This window comes from Zootoca vivipara, chromosome 6, assembly GCF_965207765.1.
Source record: "Zootoca vivipara chromosome 6, rZooViv2.hap1.1, whole genome shotgun sequence".
NCBI lineage: Eukaryota > Metazoa > Chordata > Lepidosauria > Squamata > Lacertidae > Zootoca > Zootoca vivipara.
This window is the reverse complement of record NC_142589.1, coordinates 96,399,404-96,421,683: the sequence shown is the minus strand read 5'-3', so window position 1 is coordinate 96,421,683 and position 22,280 is coordinate 96,399,404. Positions and strand designations below refer to the sequence as shown.

General features: G+C 47.8%; 1 protein-coding gene across 3 annotated transcripts in view; it reads left to right on the top strand.

Annotated features, from left to right (window-relative positions):
- LOC118087071 (3',5'-cyclic-AMP phosphodiesterase 4C) overlaps positions 1–15,362 on the top strand; it is an 84,127-nt gene extending 68,765 nt beyond the window's left edge. For all 3 annotated transcript variants that reach the window (XM_088671285.1, XM_035119374.3, XM_035119373.3), the window contains 6 exons: positions 2,853–3,017; positions 3,755–3,854; positions 8,489–8,643; positions 8,992–9,114; positions 9,903–10,085; positions 12,893–15,362. In XM_088671285.1, the coding sequence (XP_088527411.1) occupies positions 2,853–3,017; positions 3,755–3,854; positions 8,489–8,643; positions 8,992–9,114; positions 9,903–10,085; positions 12,893–13,399 (1,233 nt within the window). In that variant the 3' untranslated portion in view covers positions 13,400–15,362. The remainder of the gene's footprint in view (positions 1–2,852; positions 3,018–3,754; positions 3,855–8,488; positions 8,644–8,991; positions 9,115–9,902; positions 10,086–12,892) is intronic.
- Positions 15,363–22,280: the final 6,918 nt, after the last annotated feature.

The following is a 22,280-nucleotide window of genomic DNA, read 5'->3' as shown; positions in this document are numbered from 1 at the left end:
CTCTTCTGCACCACCATCTCCCATCATAATTTATTACTTATACCCCACCCATCTGGCTGGGTTTCCCCAGGCACTCTGGGCGGCTTCCAACAAAAGATTAAAAACCAGTCATTAAAAGCTTCCCTCAACAGGGCTGCCTTCAGATGTCTTCTAAAAGTCAAATAGTTGTTCATTTCCTTGGCATCTGATGCGAGGGCGTTCCACAGGGCGGGCGCCACTACCGAGAAGGCCCTCTGCCCGGATCCCTATAACTTGGCTTCTCGCAGGGAGGGAACCACCAGAAGGCCCTCAAGAGAGGGACCCCGGTGTCCGGGGTGGAGACCCTCATTCAGGTCTACTGGGCTGAGGCTGCTTGGTTCTTTCAAGGTCGGCACCAACCCTTTGAATTGTGCTGGTCTCTTAGGACTGGGGTTATATGGTCTCAGCGGTCGCTCCCAGTCACCAGTCTAGCTGCCACATTCTGGACTAATTGTAGTTTCCGGGTCACCTTCAAAGGTAGCCTCACATAGAGCGCATGGCAGGCGTTCAAGCGGGAAATAATTAGAGCATGCACCACTCTAGCAAGACAGTTTGCGGGCAGGGAGGGTCTCATCCTGCATACCAGATGGAGCTGATAGACAGCTGCCCTGGACACAGAATTGACCTGCGCCTCCATGGACAGCTGTGAGTCCAAAATGCCTCCCAGGCTGCGCACCTGGTCCTTCAGGGGCACAGTTACCCCATTCAGGACCAGGGAGTCCTCCACACCTGCCCGCCTCCTGTCCCCCAAAAACAGTCCTTCTGTCTTGTCAGGATTCAATCTCAATCTGTTAGCCGCCATCCATCCTCCAACCGCCTCCAGACACTCACACAGGAACTTCACCGCCGTCACTGGTTCTGATTTAAAAGAGAGGTAGAGCTGGGTATCATCCGCATGCTGATGGACACCCAGCCCAAACCCCCTGGTGATCTCTCCCTGCGGCTTCATATAGATATTTAAAAGCATGGGGGAGAGGATGGTGCCCTGAGGCACCCCACAAGTGAGAACCTAGGGGTCTGAACACTCATCTTCCAACACCACTTTCCGGACACGGCCCAGGAGGAAGGAGGGGAACCACTGTATAACAATGCCCCCAAGAGAGGATTGAAAAGGGAGGAGCAGAGGTGGTTGCCACGCAGGCACAGTGCCCAGCTGTGTTAGCGTAGCCCATCGGGGAGAGGTCCATCAACTGGTGGAGAGGGCCCCAGTTACTGCAGCTGCTCCATAGAGTGCAGAATAGCTGCCAAGACACTCGGTTGCGGTGCATAGATATGGGGCTATGTTATCTTGGACACCATGGCTGTCTCCCGTGGCAATGAGTTCCGCAGTTTGCGCCGCATCAAAACAAGTCCTTCCTCTCCTACCAGAGAAGAATGGCAGGCAAAGTTGATGGACTTGGGTAAAATGACCGGGAGGATCAGAAATCAGGAAGGCCAACATTTTAAAAAGGGACGGGGGAAATTGATAACTTCTCTTAAAGAGCATTGTAAACAGTTAAAATATCACCTGTAGTTTATATCACTTGTAGTTTAAGGGTGAATTCTGGACACAGTGGAGATGTAATAGTAATAGTGGTAGTAGTAGTAGTAGTAATAATAATAATAATAATAATAATAATAATAATAATAATAAATTATTAATTTATTTATTTATACCCTACCCATCTGGCTGGGTTTCCCCAGCCACTCTGGGTGGCTTCCAACAAAATATTAAAATACAATAATTCATCAAAGGGGCTGCCTTCAGATATCTTCTAAAAGTCAGATAGTTGTTTATTTCTTTGACATCTGATGGGAGGGCGTTCCACAGGGCGGGTGCTACTACTGTAATCGATGTAATCGATTTGGATCGTCATAAAAGATGTGGGAGAGAAGGATTCATAATAGGACCCACAAAGGGGAGGGTGGAAGTCCAGGAGATTCCTTGGAATCTTGTTTTGATTATTCATGTTTGATATAGCTCTGTAAAATTTTAATTTGATGATGATGATAATATATTATTTGTACCCCACCCACTCTGGGCGGCTTCCAACAAAAATTCAAAATACATTAAAATATCACACATTAAAAACTTCCCTGAACAGGGCTACCTTCAGATGTCTTCTAAATGTCAGGGAGTTATTTATCTCTTTGACATCTGCTGGGAGGGCATTCCACAGGGCGGGTGCCACCACCGAGAAGGCCCTTTGCCTGGTTCCCTGTAACCTCACTTCTCGCAATGAGGGAACCGCCAGAAGGCGTAGTAATGGGGGGGCAGGGCCGCCACCGCTGCGTAACGCCGCCGCCACCATTGAGCAGAAGCCCTGATGCAAGTGAGACTGCCTCACTCCGCGGCTTGCTCCGCGGTTTGCCACGTCGCATGCCTCCTGTGCATGCGCCGTGCGTCAGGATGCATGCGCCATGACGCGGGACGCATGCGCGCCACGGACACCCCGCCCCCTGCCTTTGAGTTTTCTGCCCTGGGCAGCCAGGCTACGCCGCTGCCCTCGCCGCTGGACCTCAGTGTCCGGGCAGAATGATGGGGGTGGAGACGCTCCTTCAGGTATACTGGGCCAATAAATAAATTTTAAAGGGTGGGGGGAGAAGAAGTCCTTCCTTTAATCTGCCCCAAATCTCCCGACATTCAGCCCACGAATGTGCACCATTTAATTGACACCTGTCCTATGGCCCCTCACTTGCTCAAAAGCCTCAGGCCACAGTGGCGCACGGAATGAGAGGCCACAGGCTCCCTGCCTAGAGACTCCGTTTTGAGACCGCCGCCCTGCTTTTTAAAAAGTGCTTTTTAAATGACTGACAAGTCAGTGATGCCTTCTTCTGCACCCCTCGCCCCGCAGGAAAGAGACTTGCTGAAATCTTTCCAAATCCCCGCGGACACCTTCATTACCTTCCTGATGACCTTAGAGGACCACTACCACGCCGATGTGGCCTACCACAACAACATCCACGCGGCGGACGTGGCCCAGTCCACCCACGTCCTGCTCTCCATGCCGGCTCTGGAGGTGAAGAGGGAATTCTGGGGGAGGCGGGGAGGGGAAGGGTTTGGGGGCCACGCGACATAACTCCACTGGCCTTCTTTTTACCTTGTGGCTGGCGGTGTCATAGAACTGTAGCATCGGAAGGGACCCTGAGGGTCATCCAGTCCAACCCTCTACAATGCAGGCGTCTCAGCTGAAGCATCCATGGCAGACGGCCATACGACCTGCTGAATCTCTAGTGGCAGAGAGTTCTTTCTGCAGGACTGGGCTGATGACACTAAAGCAGGCACCCCCAAACTCGGCCCTCCAGATGTTTGGGGACTACAACTCCCATCATCCCTAGCTAACAGGACCAGTGGTCAGGGATGATGGGAATTGTAGTCCCAAAACATCTGGAGGGCCGAGTTTGGGAGTGCCTGCACTAAAGCCTTGGTTTTTCGTTGCTTGTCAACTTGGGGAACAGTTTATATTGCAAGCTACCCTGCGGTCCTTGGATGAAGGAGGCCATAGAAATTTAATAGATAAATGCAATAAAATAAATGTTGTTCATGGGCTTGTGAATTGATAGGAAGACCTTGAGCCTGGCTCAGTCGTTGATTCCCCCACCAGAAAACTGGTGGCCACATTCTGCCCCAGCCTTGTGGTAATCCAGCCTAGAGGACCACAGTGATCACTTGCCTCCTGACCGTGCCAATGGTCCCCAGTTAGAGTTCTGCTCACTTTCCTCCCGTTTGTGTCTCCCCTCCAACTGCTCGCTCCAGGCTGTCTTCACCGACTTGGAGATTTTGGCTGCCATCTTTGCCGCCGCCATCCACGACGTCGACCATCCCGGGGTCTCTAACCAGTTCCTGATCAACACCAGTGAGTGAGCCATGTCGGCTGATTGGGGGCAATTCCCGTCTTTCCAGCTGTTCCCAAGAAGGACGCCTCCAGTCCTTCCTTCCTTGACCTGGGGCAGGTTTGCCCCACTTTCCATAGGACATCCCCAAGTGAAGTGCAAAAAGCAATAACAAGAGACGGTCTGGCCAAGGCAGAACAGAGCAGGGCTATGACTTCCCTTGAGAGGAACACTGGACTTCTGCTGAGGGAGCCTAGAATGAGCTTGTTTTGCGGCTGCATCACCCTGTCGACTCATGTTCCTAGGGCTAGTAGATCCTTTTCACAAGCGCTCATGACAATATTTGGGTGGCCTCTGTGAGTACAGGATGCTGGACTAGGAAAGGGGCCTCTTGTAGCCTGATAGTTATGCAAACTGTAGGATGTGATCCATGAGAGGCAGTCAAGACCCAACAGTCTTCTCTTGAAAGGAACAAGAAGTTTACTTACATTTAGTTCGCAGTATGATCCTGAAGGCAGGCTCTAGCTTGTAGTTACAGAAGAGAGAGGGGGTTTATCCCATGTGGGGACTGAGCCCGTGTGCTGCTGGCGGAGAGCCAGCAGACAGCAAAGGACATCGAGATGGAATAAATCGAAGAAGAAGGGATGATGGCTGCATGACCGGCCCTTTGATGGGGTCTGCCAGGGTCACGCCCATCTACCTGGTCACACACAGAGGGAAGATGCTCCAGACAGGTGAGACAGGAAGTGATCCATGAGAGGCAGTCCAGTACAACATTCCTTGTAATGCTAGAGAAGACATGCGAGGGAAAGTCACGCAGCACCCCTCTCTCCTTTTGACTTCCTTCTTTGTTTGACCAGCTTTTAGCTAGGACTGCTCTGCTAGCTCTTAGAAGCACTGGGATTATTCCCCCATATGGGGCAGATCCACATGTACATATTTGTAACTAAGTCTGTCTTCAGGAATCCAACTCTGAAAGGATATCAGTCAACTTCTTTCATTAACTTTGAATAAGATTGTGGCGTCTTTATTCTTTTAAGAGGGATTCAAGGGAACTTAACAGGAACGTACAATTCAATCTGAAGACAGACTGAATTATACAATAGTGAGAGGCTCACACGAGCCTGCAACCAGCTATCTGCAGTGCATATAGAATCATAGAATCCTAGAGTTGGAAGAGACCACAAGGGCCATCCAGTCCAACCCCCTGCCAAGCAGGAAGGAAACACCATCAAAGCATTCTTGACATATGCCTGTCAAGCCTCTGCTTAAAGACCTCCAAAGAAGGAGACTCCACCACACTCCTTGGTAGCAAATTCCACTGCCGAACAGCTCTTACTGTCAGGAAGTTCTTCCTAATGTTTAGGTGGAATCTTCTTTCTTGTAGTTTGAATCCATTGCTCCGTGTCCGCTTCTCTGGAGCAGCAGAAAACAACCTTTCTCCCTCCTCTATATGACATCATTTTATATATTTGAACATGGCTATCATATCACCCCTTAACCTTCTCTTCTCCAGGCTAAACATACCCAGCTCCCTAAGCCGTTCCTCATAAGGCATTGTTTCCAGGCCTTTGACCATTTTGGTTGCCCTCTTCTGGACACGTTCCAGCTTGTCAGTATCCTTCTTTAACTGTGGTGCCCAGAACTGGACACAGTACTCCAGGTGAGGTCTGACCAGAGCAGAATACAGTGGTACTATTACTTCCCTTGATCTAGATGCTATACTCCTATTGATGCAGCCCAGAATTGCATTGGCTTTTTTAGCTGCTGCATCGCACTGCTGACTCATGTCAAGTCTGTGGTCTACCAAGACTCCTAGATCCTTTTCACATGTACTGCTCTCAAGCCAGGTGTCTCCCATCCTGTATTTGTGCCTTTCAATTTTTTGGCCAAGTGTAGTACTTTACATTTCTCCCTGTTAAAATTCATCTTGTTTGCTTTTGCCCAGTTGTCTAATCTGTTAAGGTCATTTTGAAGTGTGATCCTGTCCTCTGGGGTATTAGCCACCCCTCCCAATTTGGTGTTGTCTGCAAACTTGCTCAGGATGCCCTCAAGCCCATCATCCAAGTCATTGATAAAGATGTTGAACAAGACTGGGCCCAAGACAGAACCCTGTGGCACCCCACTAGTCACTACTCTCCAGGATGAGGAGGAGCCATTGATGAGCACCCTTTGGGTTCGGTCAGTCAGCCAGTTACAAATCCACTGAATGGTAGAATTGTCTAGCCCGCATATTACCAGCTTCTTTACAAGAATATCACGGGGCACCTTGTCAAAGGCCTTGCTGAAATCAAGATAGGCTACATCCATAGCGTTCCCTTCATCTACCAGGCTTGTAATTCTGTCAAAAAATGAGATCAGATTAGTCTGACATGACTTATTTTTCAGAAACCCATGCTGACTTTTATTCTTGTACTACCTCCTTACTTATTCTGGGCTGTGTTTCCCCTGCTGAATCATCTGCTCCATATTTTTCTGGTCGGGCATTGTTTTCTTTTTTGGAGAAGACTGAGGCAAAGAAGGCATTGAGGAGTTCTGCCCTTCCTCTGTCCCCTGTTCGCATTTCACCATCTTCTCTTCTAAGTGACCCCACTGTCTCCTTGTTCTTCCTTTTGCTACGGACATACCCATAAAAGCCCTTTTTGTTGCTTTTAACCTCTCTAGCGAGCCTGAGTTCATTCTGTGCTTTAGCTTTTCTGACTTTGTCTCTACAACGTGCTGGCTATTTGTTTGAATTCCTCTCTGGTGGTTTCCCCCTTTTTCCATTTTTGGTACATATCCCTTTTAAATCTTAACTCAGTTAAAAGTTCTTTAGATAGCCACCCTGGCTTCTTTAGGCACCTTCCATGTTTCCGTCTCATTGGTATTGCCTGAAGTTGTGCTTTTAATATCTCCCTTTTAACAAACTCCCAACCATCATGAACTCCCTTCTCTTTTAGTATTAGTCCATGTGATTTCACCCAGCGTTTACCTAAGTTTTCTGAAGTTGGCTTTCTTAAGGTCTAGAATTTGAGTCTTAGTATGCTTGGTTGCTCCTTTCCGCTGTATAATAAACTCCAGAAGAGCATGATCACTCCCACCTAATGATCCTGCCACTTCTACCCCACTAATCAGGTCATCACTATTGGATAGGACCAGATCTAAAATGGCTGATCCTCTTGTTGCTTCTCCCACTTTCTGGACAATGAAATTATCTGCAAGACCACTGAGGAATATGTTCAACCTTATGCTCTTGGTTGAGTTTGACATTCAACAAATATCAGGATAGTTGAAATCCCCCATTACTACTATCTCACTTCCTTTTGAATGCTTGGTCATCTGTTTCAGGAAGGCATCATCTGTTTGGCTTGGGGGTCTATAGTAAACTCCCACAATGAGCAAAATAGAAAAAAATTCCTTCAGTAGCACCTTAAAGACCAACTAAGTTTTTATTTTGGTATGAGCTTTCGTGTGCATGCACACCTCTTCAGATACACTAGAAACAGAAGTGTCAGACCCTTATATATATATATACAGAGGGTGGTGGGGGTGGGTGGGAATGGGAGTGGTAAACCTGGGATGGCTGTTAATGACTGCTGATTACTGCAATTAGTCCGGGGGGGGGGGAAAGCAAGGGCTGAGGCACTAAAGAAAGCTTGATCATGCATAGTGAGATAAGAATCTGATGTCTCTATTCATCCCAGGTGGCTCCATGGTTTTAAGCTTGGTAATTAGTTCCAATTCAGAAACTTCTCTTTCTTGTCTGTTTCTGAAATTTCTCTGTAATAAAACAGCTGCTTTGAGATCTTGTATAGAATGTCCTGGGAGATTGAAGTGTTCTCCTACTGGCTTCTCTGTCTTATGGTTCCTGATGTCAGATTTATGTCCATTTATCCTTTGGCGTAGGGTTTGGCCTGTTCAATATAGAGAGCTGAAGGGCACTGTTGGAATTTGATGGCATACACAATGTTAGAAGATGAGCAATTAAATAGTCCTGAGGTGGTATGTTGGATGTTGTTGGGGCCAGTAATGATGTTGTCCGGGTGTATGTGGCAGCAAAGTTGGCATCTGGGTTTATTGCAGGCTCTGGTACCAGTGTCCATGTTAAGTCTGGTGGTTGTATTATTATGAGTGAGGAGTTGTTTAAGATTGGGTGGCTGTCTGTAGGCAATATCAGCCCATCACCCATTCCCACCCACCCCCACCACCCTCTGTATATATATATAAGGGTCTGACACTCATACCAAAACAAAAACTTAGTTGGTCTTTAAGGTGCTACTGAAGGAATTTTTTTCTATTTTGCTTCGACTCAGACCAACACGGCTACCTACCGTACCTGTCCCACAATGAGATCACTGTTATTTTTCCCTCCCTTAATTTTGACCCAGATACTCTCAATTTGGCTTTGAAGTTTTAAATCCTGGATAAAGTTTTAAATCCTTGGATAAAGGGAAATGTAACTCGGCTACATAAAGGAACTTGCTAGCGAAAGTTAGGAAGGATATTAATAAACAATATATCCTCTTCTGCCACCCTGAACATTCCCACAAAATGTTGGTCGGCTGCTTCAAGCCCCTATGTGAATCTGCTCCCTTCCTCTCCTTCTCACCCACATGTATGGCCTCCTCTGATCCGGAGAGATCACCTGCCAAACTGAGCGCCCTTTTCCCATCCCTAGATTCGGAGCTGGCCCTGATGTACAACGATGCGTCGGTACTTGAGAACCACCACCTGGCTGTGGGCTTCAAGCTCTTGCAAGAGGAAAACTGTGACATCTTCCAGAACATCTCCAAAAAGCAACGCCAGTCTCTCCGCAAGATGGCCATTGACATGGTGAGGAGCTCAGGGCTTCGCTTCTTGGGGGGGCTGCTGTTTGGTTTAATATTGCTTCTTTTGTTTGATAGATTATAAATGCCATGTTTATTTGTTAATCATATAATACGGCTTTTCCTTTAGTTGCGATGTTTGGCTTATTTTTTAGTTGTCGCCTTGTTCACAGTATTTTATAGATTGCAAAGGTTTCACGGCTGATTTGCTTGCTGTATTTGTGATGTTCTAATACGTTTTATCACGGTGTTATTATTTGTTGTTTGCAAGCTGCTTTGGGATTCATTTGAATGGAATGTGGCATAGAATAATCAGAAATCAAATCCATTTCCCCCCTGCGGTTTCTGGTCTCAGGTCCTGGCGACAGATATGTCCAAACACATGAATCTTCTGGCTGATCTGAAGACGATGGTAGAGACCAAGAAAGTCACCAGTTTGGGGGTCTTGCTTTTGGATAACTACTCCGACCGCATTCAGGTGAAACTTCTTTTAGAATAAGAATAATAACTTATTACTTATACCCCACCCATCTGGCTGGGTTTCCCCAGCCACTCTGGGCGGCTTCCAACAAAAGATTTAAAATACATTAAAACATCAGTCATTAAAAACTTCCCTAAGGAGGACTGCCTTCAGATGGCTTCTAATCTACTCTAAATGTCAGATAGTTTTTTTATTTCCTAGGGATCTTGTGGGAGGGCATTCCACAAGGCAGGTGCCACCACCGAGAAGGCCCTCTGCCTGGTTCTCTGTAACCTCACTTCTCGCAGGGAGGGAACCGCCAGAAAGCCCTCAGGAGATGGACCCCAGTGTCTGGGGTGGAGACGCTCCTTCAGGTCTACTGTGCCAAGGCCGTTTAAGGCTTCTGAGGTCAGCACCAACCCTTTGAATTGTGCTCGGAAATGTACTGGGAGCCAATGTAGGTCTTTCGGTGTTATGTGGTCTTGGTGGCAGCTCCCAGTCTCCAGTCTAGCTCCCACATTCTGGATTAGTTGCAGTTTCTGGGTCACCTTCCAAGGGAGCCCCACGTAGAGTGCATGGCAATACTCTAAGCAGGAGATAACTAGAGCATGGACCACTCTGGCCAGACAGCCTGCGGGCAGGGAGGGTCTCATCCTGCGTCCCAGATGGAGCTGGTAGATAGCCGCCCTGGACACAGAACTGACCTGCGCCTCCATGGACAGCTGGGAGTCCAAAATGTTCCATATGTTCCTCCAAATTTCACCCGAGGGTTCATGCTTGACAGCGACACATATCTGCCCTTCCAGGTGCTGCAGAACATCGTTCACTGCGCAGACCTCAGCAACCCAACCAAACCCTTGGAGCTGTACCGCCAGTGGACGGACCGGATCATGGTGGAATTCTTCCACCAGGGAGACCGGGAGCGGGAGAAGGGCATGGAGATAAGCCCCATGTGCGACAAGCACAACGCCTCCATAGAGAAGTCCCAGGTGGGTGTGCCGGGGGGGGGGGGCTTTTCGATGGGTTGAGGGTTGTTTTTTTAAATTTCTTTTTTACCTTTTTAAATACTTTGTGGTGGGGTGGTTGGGAGGGATGTTTAGTTTGGGAATTTGTTTAATTTTGGCACATTTGTAATTGTTATTGTTTTTGGTTTTTATTGTTTTACTGTGTTTTTGTGTGTGTGCTTATATAGGTTTTATTTTGTTCTTAAGGGGAGGGGTCAGGGCTGCCTGGGAGTGGGTCCCAGCCAACAAAATGGCTGGGGCAGGTTCCACCGGGGGGGGGGGGTGTGGCACTGGGACAACCGATCTCAGTGATCACGGGTAGGAGGAGGAGTTATGCTAAGACCAGACCATGTCATTACCAAGGAGGCAGGCGCAGTCATTGTCTGAGGACTATCCCTGCCTCCGGGTCTGGTCCGACCAGACGGATACTGGAATCAGCAAGGGATACCCACATGACCTGAAGGTGCTGCTGTGCAATGCCAGGTCAATGATTCATAAGACCACTGCCATCCATGACTTGATCGTGGATGGAGGACTTGACCTGGCATGTGTAACGGAGACCTGGTTGGATGAAGCCGATGGGCCCGTTCTTGCCACTGCTTGTCCACCAGGTTTCTCTTACGCACAGCAACCCAGGCATTGTGGGCAGGGGGGGGGGGTTGCAGTGATTTTTAGGAAGTCATTAGTTTGCACCAGGCGTCCTATTGGAAAGACCCAGTTCTCTGAGTGCATGTTCTGGAAGTTGGGCAATAGGGGCAGTACAGGATTCCTTCTGGTGTACCGACCTCCTTGCTGCACCAAGGATTCCCTGCCTGAGATGCTTCAGGTTGTGGCGGATGTTCTCCTGGAGACGCCTAGCTTGGTTGTCCTAGGGGATTTTAACATCCATGCCGACACAGCCTTACAAGGGGCCGCTCAGGACTTCGTGGAAAGCTTGGCCTCCATGGGGCTGTCCCTGAATAAGTCTGGCCCAACTCATAGCCACGGACATGCCTTGGACCTGGGCTTTACCTCTATGGATGTTGGTGATCTGACACTAAGTAAAAGCAAAACTAAAGAAGTGCCATGGTCAGATCACTACCTGGTGCAACTGGACTTCTCTGCAACCCTTCCCCTCTGCAGGGAGGTGGGACCGATTCGGATGGTCCGCCCCCGCCACTTAATGGATCCAAATGGTTTCCAGAGAGTGGTAGGGGATGTTTTTTCCAATGTTGATGGCCTTTCAGCCGATTCCCTGGTGGAGCCCGGACAGCCCCGTGGATTGCATGGAGCCCGGACAGCCCCGTGGTTTTCCACGGATCTGAGGGCAATGAAACAATCGCTGAGACGGCTAGAGCGCCGGTGGCAGATAACTCATTCTGAAGCTGACCGGACAAGGGTTAGAGCTCAGTGTCGAGCCTAACAAGTGGTGATAGCGGCGGCAAAGAAGACTTTCTTCACCGCCTCTATTGCATCTGCAGAAAACAACAGCAGGAGACTCTTTCAGGTGGTTCGCAATTTAGCGGAACCACCTGTTCCATCGGGGCCCAGCACAGGCCACATTATCTCCTGCAATGATTTTGCAAAGTTTTTTGCAGATAAAGTTGCTCAGATTTGGGAAGAGGTAGACTCCACCGTGGGAGCAGGGCCGGGACAAGGGAATGCTAGAGTCCTGTCTAGTCAAATTGCGTAGGATCAATTTCAATCTGTTACCTCCGAAGATGTGGACAGGCTGCTTGGACGAGAGATGCAATTCTGGGCTGCATCAATAGGAGTATAGCATCTAGATCAAGGGAAGTAATAGTACCCCTGTATTCTGCTCTGGCCAGACCTCACCTGGAGTACTGTGTCCAGTTCTGGGCACCACAGTTCAAGAAGGATACTGACAAGCTGGAACATGTCCAGAAGAGGGCAATCAAAATGGTCAAAGGCCTGGAAACAATGCCTTATGAGGAACGGCTTAGGGAGCTGGGTATGTTTAGCCTGGAGAAGAGAAGGTTAAGGGGTGATATGATAGCCATGTTCAAATATATAAAAGGATGTCATATGGAGGAGGGAGAAAGATTGTTTTCTGCTGCTCCAGAGAAGCGGACAAGGAGCAATGGATTCAAACTACAAGAAAGAAGATTTCAACTAAACATTAGGAAGAACTTCCTGACAGTAAGAGCTGTTCGGCAGTGGAATTTGCTACCAAGGAGTGTGGTGGAGTCTCCTTCTTTGGAGGTCTTTAAGCAGAGGCTTGACAGGCATATGTCAAGAATGCTTTGATGGTGTTTCCTGCTTGGCAGGGGGTTGGACTGGATGGCCCTTGTGGTCTCTTCCAACTCTATGATTCTATTATTCTATGAAACCAACCACCTGTCTCCTTGATCCTTGCCCATCCTGGCTTATAAAAGCTAGCTGGGAAGGGCTGGGCGATGGGCTTTGCGGGGTGGTGAATGCTTCTCTCTGTGAGGGAGCCTTCCCACACCTGCTGAAATAGGCGTGCTCTGGTCCATGGGGTCACGAAGAGTCGGACACGACTAAACGACTAAACAACAAACCTCTTCTTAAAAAAACATCTTTAGATGCAGCCAATATGGCCAACTATCGCCCAGTCTCAAATCTTCCATTCTTGGGCAAGGTGATTGAGCGAGTGGTTGCTGAACAACTCCAGGCACACCTGGAAGAAGCAGACCACCGAACTTTCCGGTCACACCTTGTATTTTATTTTTTGGGCTTTGGCTTTGAATTGAGACTGGTGTCCTGGGAAGGGAAGGGCGTTCCTTGCTTCTGCGTCCTCTCAGCCCCCGTCTTTGTCTCTCTTCTGGCAGGTGGGATTTATAGACTATATCGCTCACCCGCTCTGGGAAACCTGGGCTGACCTCGTCCACCCGGATGCCCAGGAGATCTTGGACACCCTCGAAGACAACCGTGAATGGTACCAGAGTATGATCCCACACAGCCCCCCGCCACCCCTCGACGAGTTGGCATCCGAGAAAGGAGCTCCCGACAAGTTCCAGTTCCAGCTCACGTTGAAAGAGGAGGACGGAGAGGAGTCGGGTGCAGAGAGCCCCCTGGAAGAGGATCACAGCGATGTGAAAACCCCAGAGACCACCGACGACTCAGAGTCAGCCCCCGAGCCTCTGCTGTCCCCCATTGCCAAGCAGGGCAGCCCCCCAAGGAACATGCTGGCAATGCAGAACTTTGATAACCAGAGGACACTCTCGCAGAGTGATGGGGGCTCAGCCACGGGGGCCGCCACCGAGACCGAAAGGAGGACAACCGAGGCCGGTCTTGATCAAGAAGGGAATATCACCTTCCTGCCCCTTGGGACGTAAGGGGGAAGTGGGGTTGGGGAAAGGCACTGTTGTTGCGCCATCTTGGCGGCGTCATGGGGTGGGTGTGTCTTGAAAGGCCTCTCCACCACCGGAAAAGGTCCGCCATGGTGGTTTCCTTGCCCTCTTCCCGAGAAAACTGTGGAAGAACGCCAACGGCGGGCGTGGGCCCAGGGGCAGAAGGCCACGCCTCGCCCCTCCTGTCTTCCTCCCTGCATTTTCCGCCCATGGAGCCTGGGTTGTGCCACAAGCCCAGCCGTGGGGATAAATCTTCCCCGTTCCTCCTGGGAGCTGCGTGGTTTCAATGGGGACAGAGCCCATGGGAGAAGAGGATCCATGGGTGACCGCAAGCTTTGTGGGCACAGGGTTGCGAGTTCCGTCCCTGACAACTCCGTTTTTTAAAAAAAAATGATTTGGGGTAACCTTGCCAGGTTGAGAAAAGGCCTCCCCCCCCGCCCCGCCCCGTCTGTGAGACTGAGTTTGAGCATTCGTTGGGGGTCAGTCTAAACACATATGAACCGCCCGACTTGGATTCTCTCCAAATGTTGGTCTCTCTGGTGAGGTGGCGGAGCTTGGGCTGTGCGTGGTCCAGGTTCAAATCCCACTCCGGCTTGAGACTTTGTGTGCAACGTAGGGATGGAGAGGTGAGATGCACTGGACTGGAGAAGGCCCCTTTGGGCGTTGCTTCTGCAAGCGGAGGGCTGTGCCGCTCTCCCCAGCACAAGCAAACCAGTATCCCTCCAGTGACCCGAAAAATTGCTCTTCACCCAACAGGCTCCCCACGGTAGCAAGAAGCCCTTGCCCTGCAATGGGATCTTCACCTCCTTTATCTTCTCCCTTTCGAGGTCTGCTCCTGGAACCTGCAGAAATCCAGGCCTTGCTCCACGTTTTCTCGCCCCCGATAGCTGCGCTGGAAACAAACTTCTGTAGGCTAACGTCCCGCGCTGTCTTTTCTCCTCTATGGAAATATTTATAGACAGCTATTTTAAAAAAACGAAAAAGAAACCTGCCATGTTTTTTCCCTTAAAGGCACTACTTTGGAATGAAAACACCCCTTACATTTCCTCCCCCCACCCTTTCCATTTTCCATTAAGGGGAAAATGCTTATGTTATTTGATCAGGAGTGTTTATTTTTTCCTTTTGCGGTGTCTGCCCCCCACCCCCACCCCGAAAGGCAGGACGGATATAAATACTTTCAGGATTTGGGAAAGAGATGAAGCTGGGTATTTTTAAAAGGAGATTGGGGTTGGGGATGTTCTCGAGAACAAAATAGGAGGTGAATTAGACATCCGGGGGGGGGGTGTACCGTATTTTTCCTTGTGTATGTCTCTATTTCTGGAGACTCAAATTTTTGAAAATGGGGGGAGAAGACCCCCATGTATAAGACGACCCCCGTTTTTTAACATTATTTTAGAGTAAAGAAACCTAGTCTCATACATGGGAAAGTACGGTATGTGAGGGAGAGAGACCCCGGGGGTTACTTCATCTTCAGAGCAGTCCCCTTAAAACTCATATACAAGCAAGGAAATTGGGATGGGGGCCACAACAAATGAGGCTACCCCCTTTAATTTATAAGGAGACGAGTGTGTCTTTATTTTACGGAGCTTTTGTAGCCTTATGTTTTAACAATAATAACCTGGAGGTGTTGGATTTGAAATGTGCTAATCCTCACAACCAGTCTGCTCACCCCTATTTCGTTGTCCAATACTGAAATTACTGTGACTTGTGTTCAGAAACGCTGCATTATGTGTGTGTATATAATATAATATTCCCCCCCCCACATGGCACTTTGAGTTTCCTGGCCGGCCACTGAGGCCTTGGCTAGGAATGGCACCTTGTTTTTCTACAACACATTGTCTCCCCAAATATAATTTCCATGTAAAACCAAAACAAATGCTGATTTATTTTATTATATATATATATATATTTAAAATCATGCTATAAAGCTACGGCACTTGAAACCTAAGTCTCTGCACCAAAGATCTTGCGATAACAGAAATAACGGGCAAAAAAAATGTTGGCGGGTGGGAAGATGGAAGGGGGGGGTGAGTTGGTTGTGATTATTATTATTTATTGAATTTATATACCGCCCTATCTATACCTGGAGGTCTCAGGGTGGTTTGCAGTGGCACTGGTGAGGGTGAGGGAGAAGGAGATATATGTAAATTTCGGAAGAAATTTAAAAGAAGAGAGAGCCGATAATATGATGGCTGAGAACACACTATTATTATTATTATTATTATTATTATTATTATTATTATTATTTACATCACTTCATTGTAAAAAAAACAACAACCTCAGAAGCAGTTGGAAGCTGAGGCATCCCAGTCAGATGGGCGGGGAACAAATAATAAAATTATTATTACGATTATTAAGGGCAACAGAGGATATGAAAGGGCCCTCTGGACTGGTGTCTTTTATTTAAGGGGTATTATTTACACGATAACAGAGGTAGATTTCTCTCACTTTATCACATTCTGCCATCTTCCTCCATAAAACCACGCTGCTGCTGCAGCACAGGAAAAATATGGTATGGAAATAAACCAGATGCGCGCTGAGTGAAAACGGAGGAGAGTGGCCGCCCCGAAACTTTTGCGGGTGCCAAAGCGCCTTGCTGAGGACCCCCCACCCCTGGTAGCCCCGCCCTGAGCATGCAATAAAAAGGACATCTGCAGGGGGTCTGAGATGCAGAGGTGCAAGGGAAGGGCCCCCCCAGCCCTATAAAATAACCAAGGGAACTCAGTGGTTCTGTGGTAGAACACCTGCTTGGCATGCAGAAGGTGCCAGGTGCGTCACTGGGTAGGTCTTGGCGGGGTATAAGGCGGTTTCCTGCATTCCTACCATTAAGGGGAGATTCCAGGGTGAGAGACAACTCAACAGCCCAGCTTGTCAGGGCGCAAGTCCCCCCTGGGTGGGTCCATGCGGTCAGTAAAAGAAGGAAGTTCCAGCCAAGGAATTTGGAGCAAAACAGCAGTCAGGAGACCACAATCTTGATGGTTGCGCAACAGGTCCCCCCCCCCCAGGAGTAAGAACCCCGAGCGTGGGGTGACCTCCTCTTTTAAACCTTCCCTCTTTCCCCCAGAATACACTTTGAGAGGCATCATTAAGGCATCATCGCTACATCACTAGCATGTCACAAATGGGGAGGGGTAAAAGGTAAAAAATAAAGGACCCCTGGAGGGTTAAGTCCAGTCCAAGGCGACTTTGGGGTTGCAGCACTCATCTCGCTTTCAGGTCGAGGGAGCCAGCGTCTGTCCGTAGACAGCTTTCTGGGTCACGTGGCCAGCAGGACTAAACTGCTTCTGGCGCAGCAGGACACCGTGACGGAAACCAGAGTGCATGAAAATGGCGTTTACATTCCCGCTGCAGCGATACCTATTCATCTACTTGCACTGGCATGCTTTTGAACTGCTAGGTTGGCAGGAGCTGGGACAGAGCAATGGGAGCTCACCCCATTGTGTGGATTCAAACCACTGACCTCCTGATCAGCAAGCCCAAGAGGCTCAGTGGTTTAGACCAGGGGTGGCCAACTCCCCAGAAGACTGTGATCTACTCACAGAGTTAAAAACTGGCAGTGATCTACCCCCTTTTGTGGGGTTCAGGTCAAAGTTGTTGAGCTTTTTTAGGAAGGAAAGCCCTGTTTTGGGGAAGGTTGTTGAGCTTTTTTAGGGAGGACAAAAGTCCCGGTTTTTTGGGTGCAGGGCAATTTAAATCTTGAACTTTGGGGAGGGAGCCAAACTTGTTGAGCTTCTTTGGGGGGAGCCAGTGATCTACCACAGACGTCCAGTGATCTACCGGTACATCACTATCTACCTGTTGGACGTGCCTGGCTTAGACCAAAGCGCCACCTATGTCCTAAGGGAGGGGTATACAAGGGTTACACAAGTTTGACATTAGGTCACTTTCTCAGATCCCTTTCCCAATGCCTCTTAAGTACCCATCCACGAAAAAGCGATAAAACCTGACATCTCCTTGCCCTCAGGACTTGTCTGCCTCTGCGGATGTCTATTGTTGCCCCCCTGGGTGGGGCACCGTGGGTGTGCTCTCCCGTTGGGTAATTATGGCGGTTGCCCTGATCCTGCTTCTTGGTTCATGGAGGGAGGTGGAGCCCAAATTCACCTTTCTCAAAAGGATAAAAGAGCATTGGAATGAGGAGAGTCTGTTAAAGTATGGATTTTCTACGAATTTATAAAGCTAGGCATCTCTCCTGGGCTGTTAAGTCGAAAGGATACGTTCAGGCATAATATCTGTAACATTGCAACAACTTTAAAGATGTGCCCCGCATGTCATTTCCCTAACACTGTTTAAATTCGTCATTTCCCCCCGCAGAACTATGAGGACTAGAATGTTACTTTATTCACTGGCATGCAGAAGGTTCAAGTCCTCCAGGGCATCTTTAGGTAGGGCTGGGAGAAACTCTGCCCAAAGCCTATGCTTCCTATGCTGCTCTTCAGACGGCTCCTTTATTCAGAACCATGAGGACTAGACCCTTGCGCTGTTTTGGTGGAAAGAACAACAGTTTCCTAACGGTGCCCTCTGATTTCCAGATCCGTTGTCTTATGATGAATGAATGAATCTTTATATGCATCAGCCATTGGCCATAGCAATAAAACAACCATGCACTATACAATGAATAGAAATAAAAAGTCAATTACAGTATATCAAATACATTTTGGGGTTTCGACTCCATAGTCAAATGGTGGATCTTATTATGATTGCCCCGGCTAAAAACCTTGCCACCTTTGCTGTCACCTGCTCATCTTGATCTGCCAAGAGAAAGGACACACTCTCTCTCTCTCTCCTCCATCTTTCTTTCTTTCTTTCTTTCTTTCTTTCTTTCTTTCTTTCTTTCTTTCTTTCTTTCTTTCTTTCTTTCTTTCTTTCTTTCTTCTTTCTTCTCTCTCTCTCATCTTGATCTGCCAAGAGAAAGGACATTGTGGCAGTGGCTGGGTGACCTGGAATGGACAATAAAAGAGGGGTGATAATCTCATTCCTCAAGTCCAGGGGTAGGCAACCTAAGGCCCGTGGGCCGGATGCGGCCCAATCGCCTTCTCAATCCGGCCCACGGACGGTCTGGGAATCAGTGTGTTTTTCCATGAGTAGAATGTGTCCTTTTATTTAAAATCCATCTCTGGGTTATTTGTGGGGTATAGGAATTTGTTCATTCCCCCCCCCCAAAAAAAAGATAGTCCGGCCCACCACATGGTCTGAGGGGCGGTGGACCGGCCCACGGCTGAAAACGGTTGCTGACCCGTGCTCAAGTCTTTATAAAGAGGGCAAGCCATGTCTTACGTCTTTCATGGAAGAAGAGAGGCTCTGCCGGGGCATTTGGCGTTTGCAGGAGGATGACTCTTCTTACAAGGCCGCCTGCAGCTCAAGGAAATGACAAATGCCCCTTTTCACCGCTCGCCCCCAACCCTCCTTCCCGCTCTGCAAATCCGTCACTGACAGGCCCAGCTTTCGAATAACATAAATATTTAAGCCCAAGGTGGGATGGCTTATCTTTCCTGCCGGCTTGTTGCTTCCCCTCGGCACCCTTGATTCATTGCATGCATGTCAACACCCGGTTCAACATGTCTCCACGAGGATTTGTGGATTGCAATTGGGGGGCCAGTTGGGCCAGCCTGCAAGACCTCCCATTTCCCTTGGTTCTCAAACTTAATCCGTTCTGGAAGTCCATTCCAAAACCAAAGCATTCCAATACGAAGGAGCGCTTTCCCATAGGAAATAATGCAAAACAGATTAATCCGTTGCAGACTTTTAAAAACAACCCCTAAAATAGCAATTTAATGTGAATTTTGCTATCTAACAAGACCATTGGTCCATAAAATAATCAATAATCAATGTACTGTACTATAAAATAAAGAAGACAGTATTGCAGATGATAGCAATTAAAAATTTTTTTTTCTTCCCCGCACTGATGGCAGTCATTGTTTAGATGGGGGGCTATTCTCAATTTCCGCAGCCACACAATCCATCAATCAGTAGCTGAACTGGGTTCCACACAGTCACAGAAACAAATTAACCAGAAAAGCCTCCAAAACAAAAACGCAAAATAAAAAGCAAAAACAAAAGCGCCAAACTTAATCTGTTCTGGAAGTCCCTTTGATTTCCGAAATGTTCGGAAACCAAGGCGTGGCTTCTGATTCTGGGCTGCATCAATAGGAGTATAGCATCTAGATCAAGGGAAGTAATAGTACCACTGTATTCTGCTCTGGTCAGACCTCACCTGGAGTACTGTGTCCAGTTCTGGGCACTGCAGTTCAAGAAGGATACTGACAAGCTGGAACGTGTCCAGAAGAGGGCAACCAAAATGGTCAAAGGCCTGGAAACGATGCCTTATGAGGAATGGCCTAGGGAGATGGGTATGTTTAGCCTGGAGAAGAGAAGGTTAAGGGGTGATATGATAGCCATGTTCAAATATATAAAAGGATGCCATATAGAGGAGGGAGAAAGGTTGTTTTCTGCTGCTCCAGAGAAGCGGACACAGAGCAATGGATTCAAACTACAGTGGTACCTCGGTTTATGAACACAATTGGTTCCAGAAGTCTGTTCATAAACTGAAGCGTTCATAAACTGAAGCGAACTTTCCCATTGAAAGTAATGGGAAATGGATTAATCTGTTCCAGATGGGTCCGCGGAGTACTTAAACTGAAGCGTTCATAAACTGAAGCATGGGTGTAATTGGTTCCGGAAGTCTGTTCATAAACTGAAGCGTTCATAAACTGAAGCGAACTTTCCCATTGAAAGTAATGGAAAATGAATTAATCCGTTCCAGATGGGTCTGTGGTGTTCATAAACCGAAAATTCATAAACCGAGGTGTTCATAAACCGAGGTTCCACTGTACAAGAAAGAAGATTCCACCTAAACATTAGAAAGAACTTCCTGACAGTAAGAGCTGTTCGGCAGTGGAATTTGCTACCAAGGAGTGTGGACGAGTCTCCTTCTTTGGAGGTCTTTAAGCAGAGGCTTGACAGGCATATGTCAAGAATGCTTTGATGGTGTTTCCTGCTTGGCAGGGGGTTGGACTGGATGGCCCTTGTGGTCTCTTCCAACTCTATGATTCTCTGATTGGTGCAGGCAGCCCAGAAACAGTAGCCGACAGCCACATCGGACATTCGGCTTCCAAAAAATGTCCGGAAACCGGAAGACTTCTGGGTTTCTGGTGTTTGGGAACCCAGGCGTTTGGGAACCAAGGTCCCACTGTATTCAGAAAAGTGGTGGCGTTATATCAGGGGCGCTGGAGGTTTCAAGGTGCAACTTTGTTACCAATGTGCTTGATAAGAAGGTAAGATATTGAATGACAAGCAGCTGGAAGTGAGAGCTGGGGTGTCTCCAGAAACTCTTTTGCAGGAAGGATTCGCACCCATACCAAAACTTTAGGTTTGCACATTCAAGGTGGATCAAAAGGTTCTTGATGCCCTAGTGCAGATTGCTTTTTAAAAAGAATCGGGCTTTTTCTGTCCTTAGGACGTGGTGCACAGGCAAATCTGGAAGATGATACAATCCAAACTGTGCATAAGCAAATCTTTTGCAAAACGTGCAAGAAACTGGAGGTGTGAAGAAGGCAATGGAGACAGGGGAAGTCAAATGGCAAGGGAAGCACAGATGAAAGGCATACCTTCCAACAGAGAGGGAAATCGGCATGTCCTATTCCATAATGATAATAATATTTTATTATTTGCACCCCACCCATCTGACCGGATTGCCCCAGACACTCCGGGCGGCTTCCACCGTATATAGTAACAGAACAAAACGTATATAGAAACAGAACCGATGTCTTCTAAAAGTTAGATAGCCACTTATCTCCTTGGTTCGGGGGGCTGCATAACTTCTTCCCCTTCCAACATTTATCCCATGAAAATAGGGACGTGCTAAGGAAGTAATAATATAAAAATATATTATTTATACCCTGCCCATCTGGCTGGGCTTCCCCAGCCACTCTGGGTGGCTTCCAGCAAAATATTAAAATACAATAATTCATCAAATCTTAGAAGCTTCCCTAAACAGTGGAAAAGTGGAGTTAGGTTGCCACCTTGTGGCCACAGGGCAAGTCTGTAGACTCTTCTGCCACATTGCAACAGGTTTATGAACTGATACAAATCCTGTTTGTTCTCCCTTCCAGCACCAAAATAATAATAACAGTGGACCTTTCCAGTATAGAGGACATTTGTGACGGAAAAAGTTGATTCTGTTCTTTTTCTTCAATTTTTATCATTCAATTTCTGCTAATATGGAGTTATTTGTACAATAAAGTTTCATATACTCTTTAAATATTTTCCATTCTCTGAGTGTTTTTTGTTTCGTCTCATTCCAGTCAGGAGGGGAGAGATTCTTCTAGAAAGAGAAGGCTCCCAAACCGGTGATTCCTTGGGTCTATTACTTGGAAGTACCTCAGGGGTAGGGTTGTCTAAGGGGTGTGTAACTGACAGAAAGTACCACCTTGTTAAGAGCTAAAGTATTGTGTGAAACAACTGAGAAAACCTTGAAGTGAAATAACATTGTAAACTGAAGTCTCCAAAGTTTTGTCCACCTGTGTCATATACCGGTACTTCCTTGCTAAATAAAACCGTTCCTGTTTATTTGAACAAGTCCTGCCTGAGACTCCTAATTATTAAGTTTTACCTCACGCAAGTCCCCTACAAGATAGTCTGAGGTAGTTTGAGGGAATTTGTGGAAGTGGTGTTCTGTGAGGTGGGCGCTCTATTTGGAAGTGAGAGGACGGGCCCAACGGCACCAGTGGGAAGAGGGTCGTCATGCCATCGCATATTAATTGGTGGCAGACAAGTTTAAACCCACACAGAATAAAGTAGTGGAGTTGTTTGATTAAAAGGAGGAAAAATTCCTGTCAGAAAATGACCAGCAAGCGCCAAGCCAAAGAGA